The sequence below is a fragment of the Nicotiana tabacum genome, chromosome 18 (genome assembly GCF_000715075.1).
Source record: "Nicotiana tabacum cultivar K326 chromosome 18, ASM71507v2, whole genome shotgun sequence".
Lineage (NCBI taxonomy): Eukaryota > Viridiplantae > Streptophyta > Magnoliopsida > Solanales > Solanaceae > Nicotiana > Nicotiana tabacum.
The window spans coordinates 70075927-70095561 of record NC_134097.1 but is presented as its reverse complement, the minus strand read 5'-3'; the positions used below and the strand labels follow the sequence as shown (position 1 = coordinate 70095561).

Sequence of the window (19635 nt, the reverse complement as noted above, 5' to 3'; positions counted from 1 at the left end):
GGATATAACTCTGTTGAATATCAGTTTCAACCATAGCAAAGGAACAAAAGACTTGTAAACATTATCACTGAACATGATCTCTAAACATGACCACTGGCTTAGCATTTTCAGAGAAATATCAAGTTCGAGTAAAACTGAAAGAACTTGCGATTTATATGGAAGAGCTTCCAAAACAGAACAGGAAGAAACGAAAATCAACGACTAAAATCCTACGGCCCTCTTCTCGCCAATTTCAGAAAACTAGATGGATTAAGCTAAGCTAACAAAATCACAGAACATCAGAGTTCCAGCATTCATCTCGTGCTCAAACTGCAAATTGAGCCAAAAGAAAACTCACGACAACAGCCGACAGGATACATCGCTGCTTTACGATTTACTTGGCAATCACAAATTAGCCAGCTCTTAATCAACCCATACTAAACCAAGCAAATCTACATTTAAGGGACAATCCAACATATACTCATTCAAAGTACATCTCAAATATACACTAATTAGATTGACTCAACATTTATCATTTAGATTAACATGACAGCAGTAAAGGATAAGAGAGGAACCTAAAAATCAAAATTTCGATTATCCTTGATGTTCGAATGTGGTACAAACAGCAGAAAGCTAAGCAACAAGCTTAAAAGGAAAATCAAATACTGAAATCTGAGCTTTAGCAGCAAGCGCGACGGACTCGAATCAACCCCGACTCTCGAACTCAATCGAACTCCATTTTTAAAAAAATCCAGATTGAAATAAAAAGACAGAACCTATGTATTTCGAAATTTAGACAGTAATTAAAGAAACCAGAATCACAGAACACTAAACATGTTTTTTTGTATTTTTCTTTTCTAAAATTAAACTAACAATGAAGGTGAACGATAGAGAAGAAGAAGACTATTCTCTAGAACCCTAATTTCCTCTCAAAATCTGCCTCCTCTTCAAAATCGGATCTGATCCCTTATAAAAACGAACCCCTGATGAATGTGGGGCTCGGATTGAACAAAATCAATCCAATGTCTCACACTCATCCAACGAATCGTGTCTAGGACCTTTCTATCGCGTGCTTAATCTCAAAATCGAGCGAGTGAAATGAAAGAGAATCCTCGGTGTCAGAAACCATTAGAAATGGTGATGAAGAAAGAAGGAGGAACGTGTGGTTATGGATGTGGAGTCACTCGCCATGGATTTGGGCTAAAATAGGGCTTGATTCGATTTGGAGAAGAGGAACAGTGCGCGTTTGAGTTAGGGATTTAGGTCTGGATCTCTGTATGATTGTCCGTGTATTTTTGTGGAGATGGGTCGGGTTTAGGGGCATCCTGGTGGATAAATGGGATAATTTGGGCTGGGCGGGTGATAATACTACTTGGGTTCAGCCCTGATTTGGGCTTGACTGAAATCCCCAACCCAATTAAACTACCCCCTTCAACAATTTCGTTTTCCTTTTCTTTTTCCCTTTAATAAATCTTTTTTAATCCCTCTTTTTCCCTTTTTAAGGAAAAAACAAAAAATAAAGTAAAACTTAATTTAACTCCTAATCCAAATTATCCTATCAAATTAAATTAACTAACTCTAAATAATAATTACCACAACTAATTAAATATCAAATTAAAGAAAAACTACCAAAATTCGAAACTAAAAATTAAAAATGCAAAAATAAGTTATTTTTTTGTGATTTTTATATTTTTACAAAAGACTAAATTACTAATTAATTCAAGAATGCAAAATTAGATCCTAAATGCAAACACAGTGTATTTTTGTATTTTCATGAATTAAATAAAATAAACATGCACAGACAAATGCAAACAATTAACGAAAAATGCTACAAAAATCTACGAAATTGCAAATAATGGGAAAATTTATTTTGTTTTGAATTTGTGGGAGTAATTCATATAGGGGAAAAATCACGTGCTCATAGTTGCCCCTCTTTGCTCGAAAACACAAAGAGTTTTCGTGCAAAGATAAAGTGAGCGGATACGAGCGATTTTTGCCCGTTTGGATACTCTGTGGGAAGCGTTTTTCGAAAGATTTGACCGCACCCTGCTTCCGAGGTTGCCTACATATCCTTGGCTATAAAGGAATTAGGTCAGTATAGTTCGGGAACGTTTGGTAGCTGAGACTACCATGAAGCTGTGATTTCACTAATGCTGCTGCTGCTCCTACTGCTTACTGAATCCCCTTATTACACCATGATAAAAAGAAGTTAGACTAGACTATGATATATGCATTACAAAATCCTATATATATCATTAAACTTGCTCTTGTGGTTCTTGTTGACTTGTATTTTCCCGGTGGAATCCCCTTGTTGTCGCCTTGAATTGTAATCTGAGATGTTTCCCTTTTCTCCAAGTGGACACCTGTTTGCTAAAACTTGAATATATTCCCTTGTTCTCCAGGTGGGCTCCTAATTACTGAGCTTGAAATGTATACCCTTGTTCTCCAAGTGGACGCCTGATTACTCAAGCTTGAAATGTATTCCTTTGTTCTCTAGGTGGGCGCCTGATTACTGAAGCTTGAAATGTATTCTCTTGTTCTCCAGGTGGGTGCCTGATTACTAAAGCTTGAAATGTATTCCCTTATTCTCCAGGTGGGCTCCTGATTGCTAAATTCGAAATGTATTCCCTTGTTCTCCAGGTGGGCGCCTGATTGCTGAATTCGAAATGTATTCCCTTGTTGTCCAGGCGGGGGCCTGATTACTGAAGCTTGAAATGTACTCCCTTGTTCTCCAGGTGGGCGCCTGATTACCAAAACTTGAAATGTATTCCCTTGTTCTTCAGGTGGGCGCCTGATTACCAAAACTTGAAATGTATTCCCTTGTTCTTCAGGTGGGCGCCTGATTACTGAATTTGAAATATATTCCCTTGTTCTTCAGGTAGGCGCCTGATTACCAAAACTTGAAATGTATTCCCTTGTTCTTCAGGTGGGCGCCTAATTGCTGAACTTGAAATGCATTCCCTTATTCTCCAGGTGGGCACCTGATTTCCACAAAATAGATAAAAACAAAGAAAACTTCTGCCCCAGTTTGGTGCTGGTCGCATCGGTGAGTGTTAATTGAATCATGTTACCAAATATCTCTATGAACTTGAAAGCTAAATCTCATTATCCAGGAGGGTCCTGAAAACTCCTAGCTAAATGATGGCTTTAAAATCTAAATTATATCTTTTAAAGGTATGACTTCCGCTAAATTTTATTATCTAAGAATGTCTTAAATCTACATCCCATTATCCAGGAGGGTCCTGAAAATCAAAAACCAAGTCTTATATTAAGAGTGACTATTCTTTTCGGCCGAATTATGCTGCCCTACAACAGAACTCACGGTACATCTTGTTATCTAATGGAAATCTTAACACTAGGTCCCATTATTCAGGAGGACCCTGAAAACTCCTACTTGAATCCTATCTCAAACATGCAGACTTTGAAACCATCTTACATTCCTTGGGGTACATTTATGCTAGATTTTACTACTCATAATTGTTTTGAATTTTAAACTAGGTCCCATTTTTCAGAAGGGTCCTAAGAACTTCAAATTAAATCTCATTATCCAGGCGGGACCTGAGAGTTTACCGTCAAACCTGTTTGATGCTCGCCTTTATTTACGAAGGGTTTCCCTGAAACAAACGAAACTTTCTATCCTTGTTTCAATCAAAGAAAAATCTTGTTAGTTTAAAATTGTGGTGGTTAGTTGATGGAATTATTTGCTAAAAGTCTCTCCCTATTGTCGTGCTTTGTTTTGAGTGACTTCCCCTTGACTGGCCAAGAACCACTTGGCTTTCTGACTGATTTTCAATCCATGTGACCTCGGATGACCCGAATGTTTTATACCCGAACCGTCATTTCACCTTTGACCCCTTTAACTAGACTTCTGCATCTCCCATGAAATTACTGAATCATTCTGCCGATGGAACTTTCACTGATACCTTATGTCCCATTTCACGTCATACTACCTCTAGCAATGCCTTGGCTGCCCTGCGCCTTGTGCAACTTTGGAAGTTGGTAGTAGGCTTTGAAATTCCTTCTTGTTTGCTTAAACAAAACTGACATTGGAAATATCTAAGAGAAATAAACCAAAAAGAAATGAAATGCAACGACTTTCATAGTTAAGGATAAGCAAAAATCCAAAACAGGAAAACTATCTGAAGAGAAAAAAGAAAAGATGCTTATCTGAGTGGAGCAGCTGGTACCAATGATCGTGACATGCATTTCCGATTAATCAGACCAATCTGTCCAACCAATCAACTTTCAACTGCCATACTTTGTTGCCCCAGAATTTCCATAACCTGACTTCTTCACCAAAACCTTAACCTTGTTCGGCCTGTGGTGCCCTGAAAGGTTTTCACCAACAAGCCTCTCTCATTTGTTCATCTCTCAACTCACTTTCGCCTTACAGTGCCCGTGAGGGTTTTCACCAATAAGACTCTCTCATTTTTTATTTCTCTCAGCTCCTGTCGCCTTATGGTGCCCATGAGGGTTTTCACCAATAAGACTCTCTCATTTTCAATATTTTCTGCTTGGACCAGAGTGTTGATCTTGATATGAATCACCTCTACCTTCTCGACTTCGCATTTCTCGACATCTGATCGGAAGGTCTTTCTTTGGACCGTAATGTGGGCTTTTGGATGGGGTTAGAAAGAAAGGGTATAAAAGTCTCAAAACAAATCAAATGGGTTAAAAATTACAACTATCGGAATCAGGTTTCTTGCAACGACTGCAACTTCTGCCCTAGTTTCTTTGCTTGGGGGCTTTTTGATTTTATTTTGATGGGACCGAACCATGAGGCTGCCTACGTATCCTTAAAAGGAATCAGGTCAGACGTAGTTCATATCACAAAAATTACTTTGTTTGTTGTCGTTTTTCTTTCTCTCTTTTTCCCTTTTTTTTTGTTTTTTCTTTTTGTCAGTTTTCCTCTCTTTTTCTCCTTTTTTTTATTTTTCCTTTCATTCTTTTCCTTCTCTCCACATTATTTTCTTTCTCTTTTACTTCTTTTCTTTTCTCTTTTTCCCTTTACTCATCTTTCTCACTTGCGCTTCTGATCTTTGCTACTGATTCCAAAAGAGGGGTATGAAAGGAAATAAATAGGGCTCAAGGGGATAACAAAGGATAAAGTGTTTAGATAGCAGAACAAAACACCTTGGTTATTCCAATCTTCAAAACATGCCAAGTACAAACAAATACAATTTAAATAAAGAAATCATACATAATATCTCTTGACCGCATTAGAATTGATGGCCATTTCTACACATTTGCCTTCTATATCTGTTAAGTACAAAGCACCATTGGACAACACTCTTGTTATGATGAACGGCCCCTGCTAGTTTTGGGCGAACTTGCCTGTTGCTTCAGTCTGATGAGGAAGAATGCGTTTTAATACTAACTGACTCACTTCAAACTTTCTTGGATGCACCTTCTTATTATATGCTCTTGCCATTCTCTGTTGATACAACTGGCCATGACACACTACTGCTAATCTTTTCTCATCAATCAGACTTAATTGTTCCATGCGGGTTTTAACCCACTCATCATCGTCAATTTTGGCTTCTGCGACAATTCGAAGGGATGGGATTTCGATTTCCGCGGGTATCACTGCTTTCGTACCATATACCAACAAATAAGGAGTTGCTCCTACTGAAGTACGAATAGTAGTGTGATAACCCAACAATGCAAAGGGCAGCTTTTCATGTCATTGTCTGGATCCTTCCACCATTTTCCGAAGTATCTTCTTTATGTTCTTGTTAGCTGCCTCGACTGCTCCATTCGCCTTGGGGCGATATGGGGTGGAATTGCGATGTGTAATCTTGAACTGTTGACACACCTCTTTCATCAAGTGACTGTTGAGATTAGCACCATTATCTATGATGATCACCTTTGGGATACCGAACCGACAAATAATATTTGAGTGCACAAAATTGACTACTGCTTTCTTGGTCACGGACTTGAAGGTTTTAGCTTCATCCCACTTGGTGAAATAATCAATGGCCACCAGAATAAACCTGTGCCCGTTGGACGCTACTGGCTCAATTGGTCCAATGACATCTATTCCCCAACCAACAAAGGGTCATGGTACAGACATTGTATGTAATTCAGATGGTGGAGAATGAATCAAATCTCTGTGCACCTAACATTGATGACACTTGCGCACAAAACTGATACAATCTCGCTCCATAGTGAGCCAATAATAACCTGCTCGGAGGATTTTCTGGCCAGCACGTACCCACTAATGTGCGGTCCACAGACTCTAAAATGTACTTCAGTCATAATAGCTGTAGCCTGCCTAGCATCTATGCATCTCAACAGCCCAAGATTTGGAGTCCTTTTGTACAGAACCCCTCCACTGAAGAAAAAGCCGCTTGCCAATCGCCTAATTGTTCTCTTTTAATAACCTGTGGCTTGTACTGGATACACCCCCATCTTGATGTATTTCTTGATATTGTGAAACCAAGGCTCCCCATCGAGCACTTCTTCGACCACATTACAATAAGCATGTTGATCGTGGATCTGAATCTACAAAGGGTCCACATAAGCCTTGTCGGGATGGTGCATCATTGACGCCAGAGTAGCCAAAGCATCGGCAACCTCATTGTAAATCCTTGGAATATGCCTAAACTCTATTGATTGGAACCGTTGACAAAGATCCTGCAAGCATTGTCGGTATGGTATGAGTTTTATATCTCATGTTTCCCATTCTCCCTGAATCTAGTGCACTAGGAGGTTCGAGTCACCCAAGACCAAAACTTCCTGGACACCCATATCCTCGGCCATCCTTAAACCCAAAATGCATGCCTCGTACTCAGCCATGTTGTTAGTATAGTAGAACCGAAGTTGAGTCGTAATAGGGCAGTGATGCCATATTCTAGAAACAAGTACCGCTCTCATCCCAACGCCTTTCATGTTAGCAGCCCCATCAAAGAAAAGTTTCCATCCTGGCTTTTCAATTTGTTCCAATTCATCAATGTGCATTACCTCTTCATCAGGGAAATGAGTCTTCAAAGGTTCGTATTATTCATCCACAGTATTCTCAGCCAAATGGTCGGTCAATGCTTGTGCTTTCAGCACAGTCCAAGTCACGTAAACAATTTCAAATTCTGTGAACCAAATCTGCCACTTTGCGAGCCTTCCCGTGGGCATAGGCTTCTGGAAGATATATTTCAACGGATCCAAGTGAGAGATGAGGTAAGTAGTATAAGATGACAAATAATGTTTCAACTTCTAGGATACCCAAGTTAGGGCGCAACACGTTCTCTCAAGATGAGTGTACTTAACCTCGTAAGATGTGAACTTCTTGCTGAGATAATATATGGCCTGCTCCTTCCTACCAGTGATGTCATGTTGTCCCAACACACATCCAAATGAATTGTCCAAAACCGTCAAATACAAAATCAAAGGTCTCCCTGGTTCTGGTGGGACCAACACAGGTGGGTTCGACAAGTACCTCTTTATCTTATCAAATGCTTCCAGACATTCATATGTCCACTTGACCGCAGCATCTTTCTTTAATAGTTTGAAGATGGGCTCACAAGTTGTCTTAAGTTGAGCAATAAACCTGCTGATGTAATTCAATCTCCCCAACAGACTCATCACCTCAGTCTTGTTCTTTGGGGGTGGAAATTCCTGGATAGCTTTGATCTTTGATGGGTCTAATTCAATACCTCGGCGTCTGGCTATGAATCCCAACAATTTTCCAGATGGAACACCGAACACGTATTTTGTAGGATTGAGCTTGAGATTGTACATGCGAAGCCTTTGGAAGAACTTTATCAGATCTCTGACATGGTCAGACTGCTTTCTAGTCTTTACAATTACATCATCCACATAAACCTCGATCTCCCTGTGTATCATGTTGTGGAATATGGTCGTCATCGCCCTCATGTAGGTTGCCCCAGCATTTTTCAAACCAAATGGCATGACCCGATAGCAGTACGTTCTCTATGGTGTGATGAATGTTGTCTTTTCTGCATCTTCCTCATCCATTAAGATCTAATGATAGCCCGCATAGCAATCCACAAAAGAACCAATCTCATGTTTGGCACAATTATCGATCAATATATGGGTGTTCGACAATGGAAAGTTATCCTTAGGACTTGCCTTGTTGAGATCTCGATAATCAACACACACCCTGGTCTTGCCATCCTTCTTCGGCACGGGCACAACATTGGCTTACTAGGTGGGATACCGGGTGACCCGAATGACTTTGGCGTCAAACTGTTTGGTGACCTCTTCCTTAATCTTCACACTCATATCAGTTTTAAATTTCCTCAGCTTCTGCTTGAAAGGGGAAATGCCGGGTCAGTGGGCAATTTGTGAACCACCAAGTCAGTGCATAGACCTGGCATGTCATCATAGGACCATGCAAAAACATCTTTATACTCGAACAATGCTTTAATTATCTCCTCTTTGAGTTGTGGCTCAAGATGGATACTTATTTTAGTTTTCCGGACATTATCTTGTCCCCTTAAATTGACTGCTTCTGTATCACTCAGGTTAGGCTTGGGTTTTTCTTAAAAATGGCTTAGTTTTTTACTAATCTCTTCAAAGGCCTCATCCTCGTCGTATTCCGGTTCATCATCACGCTCTATTTCTTGAATTACTATTTCAAAATTAGATTGGCTTTTAAGACTGGGCCAGAGATTCCTCATTCATGTCATACAATTGAAGCCAGCATAAAAAGAACTGTATAAGGAAGAGAAGAAAAACCAAAATAAAACTATCAGGAAGGAAGAAAAAGGGAAATTGCATTTCATTGAAACTAAAGATAACAAGGTTTATACATCCAAACGGATGGAACCTAGAATCTGAATTACAACCCTGGAATAATCTAGATAAGCTGAAAGAAAATCAACACAAACTACCAAAACTCCTTCCTGGGGGGAAAGGAGTAGCTTCCCAATTGTTAATCTTTGCACGGGGCCTAACAAACTGCACATCAATTTTACTCGAACCCTCTCCAGCTTCCAACATGTTAACATCGGCGAATAACCTCTCGAACTTTTCAATCAAATCTCTATCTACATCAACCACTGAACTGGGAACTGTTGCCACTGGGCGTTTCTTGGTGCCAGGCCTAACAAATGACCTGAAGAGCCGTGGGATGGGCTTTGGGAGGACCCAGGCCCTCTATTTCAACTTTCTAGCTCTTTTCACGTACGCAGCTGTGGGCTTGAACCCCAAACCAAACGTATCCAAGTTTTTGGGGAGAGACACTGGCTGTATGATACCTTGCAGAGATGCACCCAAACCCTTGCCCGGTACAAAACCATTTTTCAACATTTCGGTAGCTACCATGACCGATGCGGCAGCTACCCTCGGGGTTGGAACGCACTTCCCTTCTGGAATTTTCTCTACCAATACCGTGTCAAAAACCTGATAAACCCATGGCCCCTTATCATCCTCGAATTCTATGAACAGAACAATGGCATCACCGGGAACACACAAATTTTCTTCGTTGTGCGCAACAATTTCTTGTCTATCCCATTCAAATTTGACCATTTGATGCAGAGTAGACGGGACCGCTTTGGCAGCATGAATCCAGGGTTGACCTAACAGCAGATTGTAAGAAACAGCCACATCGAGCACCTGGAATTCCATAGTAAATTCAACTAGCCCTATTGTAAGCTCAAGCACTATGTCCCCGACTGAATCTTTCCCTCCACCGTCGAATCCTCGAACGCAAATACTATTCTTGTGAATTCTTTTATCATCCACCTTCAACTTGTTCAGAGTGGAGAGAGGGCAGATGTTCGCGCTGGAACCATTATCAATCAGTAACCGAGTAACCACAGAATCTTTGCATTTCACTGTCAAGTAGAGGGATCTATTGTGCTCGGTACCCTCCATGGGTAACTCATCATCAGAAAAAGTGACTCTGTTCACCTCAAATATCTTGTTATCTATCTTTTCCAAGTGGTTTACTGAGATTTTGTCAAGAACGTGGGCCTCATTCAGGATCTTCATCAAAGCCCGACGGTGCTCGTCTGAATGGATCAATAATGACAATAATGAAATCTGAGCCGGTGTCTTCCTCAACTGCTCCACAATGGAATAATCCTGCACTTTCATCTTTCTCAAAAACTCCTCTGCTTCTTCCTCAGTCACAGTTTTCTTCACTAGCACTGGGTTGTCTTTGGAACTTTTAGCTTTTCTTAACTTTTCGGGGGCAAAGCATCTCCCCGATCGAGTCAAGCCATGGATCTCACATACTTCTTCTTTAACTTCTTTCCCCTTGTAAGTCACTGTTACTCGTTCATAATTCCACGGGACCGCCCTACTGTTGACTATTGGTAATTGAGTTATCGGCTTGATAATGACCGGGTCTATACGGGCACTTTCCACAATTACAACAGGCATGTTCGCCACTCCTGGCACAACCATTTTTGCTCTTTCATGTTTCCCTGCAACGTCACTTGAGGAACCCTTCTTAACCACCACAAATGGTTCACTATTTGCCCCATTCAACTTGATCGTAGACTTCTCACTTGTTGACTTTTCGAATGGCCTGGCTTCACTGGACCGAATCATCATGATAGTTTGCGGAGGCTTCTTAGGCTCCCTTCCTTATGCATTATCTGAATCATATTCGTCTATTGATGAGCTAGAAATGGGTTCTGGTTGATATTAGGTGCCTCCGGAGCTTGGACCTCGATCCGATTAGTATCAATGAGCTATTGAATGGCTATTTTCAATTGTCAGCACTTCTCTGTGTCATGCCATGGGGCACTAGAACAATATTCGCAGCTCACAGAGTGATCAAGATTCCTCGGGGGAGGATTTGGCAATTTTGGTTCAATCGGACTCAACATACCCAATTGTCTCAACCTGCGGAATAAACTGGTATAGGATTCTCCCAATGGAGTTAAAGTCTTCTTTTTCTGCAACCTCTCATTCTTGGTGTCCTGATTGGGCCAGAAACCTGTTCTATGGGGATTTTGGTAGGCTCTTGGGGGTGGATAGGCATTTTGTGGAGCTAGGTAGATACTTTGTGGAGCTGGGGCACACCATTGCGCGTGAGCGGGAGGTTGAGTGTATGTTTGTGCATGATGGACAGAAAAATGGGGATCTAGCGGTGGGTAATAGTATTGTGGTGGGATATATAGGGTGTGGGGGTAAGTTTGGTGATAGGGTCGAGGCTGGTTGTAGTAACGTGAAGGGCCCCTGGATCCGACCCAAGCTCCTGACTCAACTGTCGCAATATCCTCTTTCTTCTTTTTCCCAAGTACTCCTCCAGTACCGTTTTGAATGGCCTGGGTGGTCGCTTTGATTGCTGAATAACTCATGATCTTGTTGGACTTGAGTCCCTCCTCAACCATGCCTCCCATTTTTACAACCTCATTAAAGGACTTGCCCACTGCTGACACCAGGTGACCAAAATAAATGGGCTCCAAGGCCTGCAAGAAATAATCAACCATCTCGCTTTCTGTCATCGAAGGGTCAACCCTCGCTGCTTGCTCCCTCCAACAGAATCCATATTCCCTGAAACTCTCACCAGGTTTTTTCTCAATCTTCGTCAATGACAAACAATCTGGGATAATTTCAAGATTGTATTGAAAATGGCAGGCGAAGGCTTGGGCTAAATCGTCCCATGTGTACCACCTATTGTGATCTTGTCTAGTATACCATTCCAATGTTGATCCGCTCAGACTTTGGCTAAAATATGCCATCATTAATTCATCTCTTCCGCTTGCCCGCCTCATCTTGCTACAAAATCCTCTTAAGTGTGATACTGGGTCACCATGCCTGTCGTACAGATCAAACTTAGGCATCTTGAACCCTGCTGGTAACTGAACATCTAGGAACAGACACACATACTTATAGGCCACACTTACTTGACCTCCCAACCCCTTCATATCTCTGAACGATTATTCCAAGCTTTTGACCTTTCTGATCATCTCCTCATGTTCGGGATTTTTGGGTGGCTTCTCGGTCTCTGCCGGGAGATCAAGATGAGGGGTGTAAGAATATGGTTTCGAAACTTTGAAGGTGGGTTTAGGGGGATAATACTGGTTGTCGTAAGTTTGGAATAGAGGTTCACTGGAAGATCGGTATAATACAGCAGGTGGATGTGCCACAAAAACGGGAGTGTCTGGTGGAGGAGGGTATGGAACTTGTTTGGGTGGTGGATCTTGGGAAGTATGGGAAGTGGTACCATAGCATTATTGGTAGAGTGGAAAGGTTGGAGATGAGTTCACAGTGGGAGGCTCCTGAGGTTGGGCCGATGGTGGGATATAAGCAGGGTTGGCGGGATAAACCGGTGGTGGATGCCCCTTTGCCCAGGCCTGGTACATTTCAGCCATTTGCTGCCTTAACTTATACATCTCTTCCTTCATCGTATTAACATCCAATTTTTCCACCTCTTTTGACGGATCAACAATACTAGCCTCCAGTTCTTGATTGGCTATGTTCAGCTTGTCTTTTGATCGGGTGTTGTAGGAATGAGTTGCTAGAATGCCAGTCAACTAACCACCTGCCTGAACTTGTATATCAACAACAACCCTGTTAGTGATTAGGGCTTTAACAAATTGGTAACCACACATTTTGGGTAATGAATGTACCTAAGCAGTTAACCGTTTCTATTATACATTTGATCGGCTACTTGCGTCATCCCGGCTTTTCCTTATTTCCATTTGCAATTTCTCTTTTCCCCCTTTTTCTCTCTTTTTAATTTTGGCCTTTGCTTTTTCTTTGTTTTTATCCTCTCATTTCCCTCTTGTTTTGCCATTGTTTCTTTCTCTTGATTTTCTTATTTTTCTCTCTTATCTTTTCTTTTTCTCTCTTGTTTTTCCTCTCTTTTTTTCTTTTTTTTTCTTCTTTTTTTTCCTCTTTTGGTTATGGTCGAATCCTATGGAGATTGCCTACGTATCATGACCCCGCATGAATCAGACCGAGCGTAGTTCTGGGAGATAAGTGTGAAAGTAAATAATAAAACATTTTGGGATTTTCAATTTTCATAAAAAGCAAACGTTTTGATTACAAAGACTCAAAACTAACAGACTCCAAAAGAAACTAACAGACTCTGATGCAAAGACGAAATACAGACTCCAAAATAAGCTATCAACAAAAGACAAACAGACTCGAAAACAAATGACAGACTCCAGAAGAAAATACAGATTCAAATGAAAATCATGAATACATCAGTGCCTCCAACCCTGCCCTAGGAACACCAACCGGTCTTGTAGTGGGACTACTTGTCATGTCATCTTGAAGCCGATAGAGTTCTTCCATTATCTGACGGATGGAGATCATTATAGTGGCGAAAAACATGGACCTCTTCATGTCCTCACATGCACTGCACTTTATGGTAATGTAGTCAGCAATCCTTCGAACTCTCTCTCTCTCTCATAATACCCTTCTCTTGCAACAGCCGGCCAATCTGACGGGATTTAGCCTCTAAGACCTAAGTGGCAGCGTGGTTTTGTTCTTGCAAGTGCCGCAAGTCCTCTTCCAACCGTGCCATTAATGCGTAACAATATTCTCTTTTAGCCTTAAAATTTTTGGGTTGTTTAGCCATTTCATCCTCGAGGTTGCCAATTGCCTTTTCCTAACCTGTGACCCCTCTTTCATATCTTTCTTTCATCTGTTGAACGAAAGCTGCACACTTTTCGGCACTTTTAGCCAACCTTGCTTGTGCTTTTGCTAGTTCAGACTCAGCTTTCTGCAGGTCATTTTCATAGTCACGTACCTTTTGAGTAAGGTTATAAATGAGCCGTTCATCTTTCCTGCTTCAGCCTGGGTTCTTGGCTTCAATTTTCAACTGTCGAACCTGGGCTCTGAGAGCTTCATTTTCTCGCATCAATCTTCTCCTCTCTCCCTCGGCCTCTTGTGCCTGTAAATCATTGTTGAAGGTGACTTTTATCAACTCTTCTCGTAGATCGTGGATGGTGGCCTTAAATTTCTTTTTCCTTCTCCCCCCAGGCTAACCTCTCCTGAATTTTATCATCAAAGGCTTGAACATGAGGCCTTTTGGCGGGCCTCTCGGGATCTGGCTCATTATTTACACAAGGCATTTTCTCAAACCAAGCAGCATAGTTTGAATCTACTTCCCCCTTGGCGATGTCTGGTACCTGGGTGCCATTTTTTAGGTACCGGCAGCTATTCCAATCATGTTGAACTATAGCCTCGGGAAATGCAGCTTCTGGATGTAACTCTATGACCTGGGTGCTTAGATCTTCATCTTCGGGCACAATCTGATACCTTCCCAATTGCCTCAAGACCCTCTGCGGTGCATATGGCTGAATACTCCTTACACCCATTAACCTCAGGTAGCCCTTGGTAGCATTCATATATATGGCTTCTATCCTTGGGAGCCATCCTATAGTCCACTCGACCTGACCTGCGTTAAGAACTTTCAAGTGGGAGACCCATTCTTCAAACCCTTCTAGTGCGTTGTAATCCTTTACCCTCTCCTCGTAGCTGGTGATGAAGTTACCCGGGATCGAACCATAACTCATGAATTTGGGGTGATGGCGAAGGTGCTCGATCAACCACATTTGCAGAAGGATGCTGCAACCTTCAACGAACTGAGCCCCTGCTTTGCATAAAGTCAATGCTCGATAAATATCCACCAGCACCAACGGGGCAAGTGTATGATCTTCCTTGGTAGTGAGGATTTGTGCAATTCTAGCCATACGAATGTCCACCGTTCCTTTCTCATTTAGGAAAACCATGATCCCCAAGAATGCCATAATAAATGCGAACTGGCGATAAATTTGCCAAAGGCCCTTATCTTGTTTGTTGCTCAGACACTTTTCATGCGTTTCAAAACCAGCAGAGTGCCTGAACCTGAAGTATAAGAAATGGAAAGCACAACACTCGTTGCTCACACGCTCTTTATTCGTCTGTTTACTAATATTCAGGAGGTCAAAGAACTTGTGCACCGACGGAGCCCTTGGAAATATAAGTTGTTGCTTCCTCAAATCTCGTCCAAATTCAATGTACCTGGCCATTTCCTCCAAAGTGGGGGTGATCTCAAAATCCGAGAAACTAAAGACATTGTGGACAAGATCCCAGAAAGTTACCAAAGCCTTGATCAGATCTTCCCGTGGTTTGATCTCAAAAATGTTTATAAGAGCACCCAATTGCTTTTTCACCCATTTCTGACCATCTTCATCTAGATCATTCCACCACATACGCAAGTGCAACTGAGCCTGTTCCCTGACCACTTCTGGCGGATCCTGGATGGTATTCATTTGTTCCTGTGGAAGGTTATGGTTAGGGTTGACTCTAATGGACCCTTTTGTAAACAACGTTTTGAAGAAAAAAACAAATCAAAGGACCACAATTTCTCCCCCTATATGCCAATTTTAGCCAAGTGACTGTTTTTGCAAATGTGGCCCCTTCCCAATTTCACATGAATTTTGAGGCCGGGAGGATTATTTTATGACCTTTCACAAACTTGTCCGTTCTTTTACGAAAATAGCCTTTCGACAATTGAAAAATACTCTAAGGCTATCTCGGCAAGAACGGTTTAAGACATTGCCGAAGTTGGATCGGCTTATTTTGACCAAAATCCAGACTGTATTCACTTGACCACTAACTCTCTTTTCTTTTTTTTTTCTTTTTCTTTCAAAAATAAGGCCGAACCTTATGTGGTTTGCCTACGTATCCCACGTCCAGTGAGAATCAGACCTGCGTAGTTTGGTCAGTTTTGACACATTTGGAAGAACACAGTGTTTGACTCTTTTGAAATAACTTTTTTTGAAAATTTTTGGCAGAGTTTCGTTTTTCAAATAACGGGGTTTTCTTTAGAACCGGGCTTTATTTCCTTCCCTACATCACTCTTGGTTTTTCTTTTTGCTTTATTTTCCTTAGTCGGTCAGCATGCAAGCCAAAACAAATAAATTTCCACATAGCACATAGAAAATGCATCAGGATGGTCTGTTATTTCGGGCACACCTGTCCTAGACGGACCCAACCCCTGTGTTGAGTCCCCTGAGCCAAATGCACATGATGCAAACAAACGGTCCTACTAGGGATCTGGCATGAAGCTGTGTTTTCTAGGTTTAAATCTTGGGGTTTTGGTCTAGACTTGGGGTACCCGAGCGGACAATTGGGGCCGAAGAGGGGGCAACGTACCGGGAGCACTGAAGTCTACCCAGCCTTGTCACTTGCCCAGACTCGTTCTATTTAGTAGAATTTCTATGAAAAAAGCGGGCCACGCGAACATGTGCACCATTTTCAGAAGACTTAGAGGGGTAGCGTAAAAAGACAGTTATATACAATTCAAACAATATCAAAGCGGTAAATAGGCAACAATTAGCATAAAAGGTGCACAAAATACAGTAATATCAACAATAAACAAAGCCAATCAAAATCATAATAACAAGCTCGAGTTCTTGAACCCTGAACCAGAGATTCTGGGTTCAATCCCCAGCAGAATCGCCATAGCTGTCACACCTCCTTTTTTCCTACATCCCACGTAAAGGGGTATGTAGGGAGTTTTTTCCAACTTAAGGTGACAATCGAAACGGGATTATTTATTTATTAAGTTCAAAGTCGCCACTTGGGATAATTTATGGTGTCCCAAGTCACCGGTTTAAAATCCCGAATCGAGGAACTTTGACTCTATTTACGGTCTGCGAACACAAAAATTCGGGTAAGGAATTCTATTAACCTGGGAGAAGGTGTTAGGCACTCCCGAGTTCCGCGGTTCTAGCAAAGTCGCTTTGTTTACTTACTTATTTTGGAACCTATGTGCTTTCACCTCTTAATGCTTTTAAATTAAGAAAATTATCTTGAAAACGGTTCACGCGTACGTGTACCCATTTTTTGGCGCGTCAAAAATCATGTCACGCAAATGTGTCGACAATTAATAACGCTTTATCATTATTAAGAAAATTTGGCCGAAGTTGCGCGAACGCATACTCCGGTTTTGTTTTTAGAAATCACAATCATGTCACGCGAACGTGTCCACAATCATGATAGTATATTAAACAGGTCTAGAGCAACTACGAGCAAATGTCATTTTTATATTCTAAGTCATAAGATTAGTACGAAAGCCATGGATGATTAAATTGTGGGTGGTACACCTCGGGCTATATGAACTAAATTTAATTAGTGACCTATTAAAACAATGTCAATACTAAGAGAATTTGTTCGAAGTTGCGCGAACGCATACTCCGAATTATTTTTTTTTTTTAAATAGTAATCGTATCACGCGATCGTGTACACGATCACAATAATTTGACTTGCTCGGGAATGCGCTTAAAGCCATCTAGCGTGTTCTGGAATTGTTTTTGGTAACTCTGATGAGAGTACTAAATCTCTCTTCAAATCTTTCTTGGGTAAGATTTTACTCTCACACGAGGACGCGAAAGGACAATATGCAAGCAAAAATGCATTCTGTTGAGCTTGGAGTAGTATGTTGGCACCAATTCTTTTGTAGGATTTGACATTCAAGATGCTGTGACACTAATGAAGACAAGTGTTTTTCCATATAAAGTTGCTTCCATACTATTTAAATATGCTAAGCTCATGTACTTGCTTTTATCAGTAAGAAGGATGTGAAGCTTTAGGGACGATGGAAATCCCTGAAGCTTTAGATTTCGTTATGTCTCTTTTGCTATCCACTTCCACTTTTATGCAAATGTAGCAAACTTACCCAAAACTAAGAGAAACTCTTATTTTACCATATACAATACCTTTCAGTATTCAAGAAAAACAACCTAAACCATTGAAATCCAAAAAAAAAACTGGAAACATGAAAATGTTCTCATTCCAAATAACTTGGTCGAGCGACCCCCTAACATCTAAACTAATCGAACTACCAGGTGACCAAAATTAAAGACTTAATCCAAATTTCAAAGCATAAGGGACTGAACACATATTGAAATAGTGGAAGCTGCGTAAGAGGAAAGCTAGACGAAGCATTTGACTGAACTTTGAGAAAAACAAACAAACAGAGTAAAAAAATTGACTATCCCATGATGGATTTTAGTAGGCCAACTTAACCATTAGCAGGAATTCTCAAAGCCTGCAAAACTTAGTTTATTATCCGCCCCCTCATGTCAATATTCCTACAACTATGTCTTGAATGAGTTTGATTTAAAACTTTAAAAGACATGACGTGCACAATTGTGTGAGAACCAATCAAAATCAGTCTACGGATATAACTCTGTTGAATATCAGTTTCAACCATAGCAAAGGAACAAATGACATATAAAAACTATCACTGAACATGATCTCTAAACATGACCACTGGCTTAGCATTCTCAGAGAAATATCAAGTTCGAGGAAAACTGAAAGAACTTGCGATTTATATGGAAAAGCTTCCAAAACAGAACATGAAGAAACGAAAATCAACGGCTAAAATCCTACGGCCCTCTTCTCGCCGATTTCAGAAAACTAGATGGATTAAGCTAAGCTAACAAAATCACAGAACATCAGAGTTCCAGCATTCATCTCGTGCTCAAACTGCAAATCGAGCCAAAAGAAAACTCACAACAACAGCCAACAGGATATATCGCTGCTTTACGATTTGCTTAGCAATCACAAATCAGTCAGCTCTTAATCAACTCGTACTAAACCAAGCAAATCTACATTTAAGGGACAATCCAACATATACTCATTCAAACCACATCTCAAATATACACTAATTAGATTGACTCAACATTTATCATTTAGATTCACATGACAGCAGTAAAGGATAAGAGAGGAACCTGAAAATCGAAATTTCGATTATCCTTGATGTTCGAATGTGGTACAAACAGCAGAAAGCTAAGCAACAAGCTCAAAAGGAAAATCAAATACTGAAATCTGAGCCTTAGCAGCAAGTGCGACGGACTCGAATCAACCCCGACTCTCGAACTCAATCGAACTCCATTTTTAATAAAATCCAGATTGAAATAAAAAGACAGAACCTATGTATTTCGAAATTTATATAATAATTAAAGAAAACGGAATCACAGAACACTAAACATGTTTTTTTTGTATTTTTCTTTTCTGAAATTAAACTAAGAATGAAGGTGAACGATAGAGAAGAAGAAGACTATTCTCTAGAACCCTAATTTCCTCTCAAAATCTACCTCCTCTTCAAAATCGGATCTGATCCCTTATAAAAACGAACCCCTGATGAATGTGGGGCTCGGATTGAACAAAATCAATCCAATGCCTCACACTCATCCAACGAATCGTCCCTAGGACCTTCCAATCGCGTGCCTTATCTCAAAATCGAGCGAGTGAAAGGAAGGAGAATCCTCGGTGTCAGAAACCGTTAGAAATGGTGATGAGGAGAGAAGGAAGAACGCGTGGTTATGGATGTGGAGTCACTCGCCAAGGATTTGGGCTGAAATAGGGCTGGATTCGATTTGGAGAAGAGGAACAGTGCGCGTTTGAGTTAGGGATTTAGGTCTTCGGTCTTTGTATGACTGTCCGTGTATTTTTGTGTAGATGGGTAGGGTTTAAGGGCATCCGGGCGGGTAAATGGGATAATTTGGGCTGGGCGGGTGATAATACTACTTGGGCTCAGCCCTGATTTGGGCTTGATTGAAATCCCCAACCCAATTAAACTACCCCCTTGAACAATTTTGTTTTCCTTTTCTTTTTCCCTTTAATAAATCTTTTTTAATCCCTCTTTTTCCCTTTTTAAAGACAAAACAAAAAATAAAGTAAAACTTAATTTAACTCCTAATCCAAATTATCCTATCAAATTAAATTAACTAACTCTAA

General features: G+C 40.8%; 1 protein-coding gene across 1 annotated transcript; it reads right to left on the bottom strand.

Moving 5' to 3' along the window:
• Positions 1 to 12909: 12909 nt before the first annotated feature.
• Positions 12910 to 19338, bottom strand: LOC142172914 (uncharacterized). The gene is made up of 2 exons (XM_075236972.1): positions 18627 to 19338; positions 12910 to 15164 (listed from the first exon to the last, which is right to left on the bottom strand). The coding sequence occupies exon 2, from the start codon at positions 15156 to 15158 to the stop codon at positions 13857 to 13859; it is 1302 nt and encodes a 433-aa protein (XP_075093073.1). The 5' UTR covers positions 15159 to 15164; positions 18627 to 19338; the 3' UTR covers positions 12910 to 13856.
• Between the last annotated feature and the right edge of the window lie 297 nt (positions 19339 to 19635).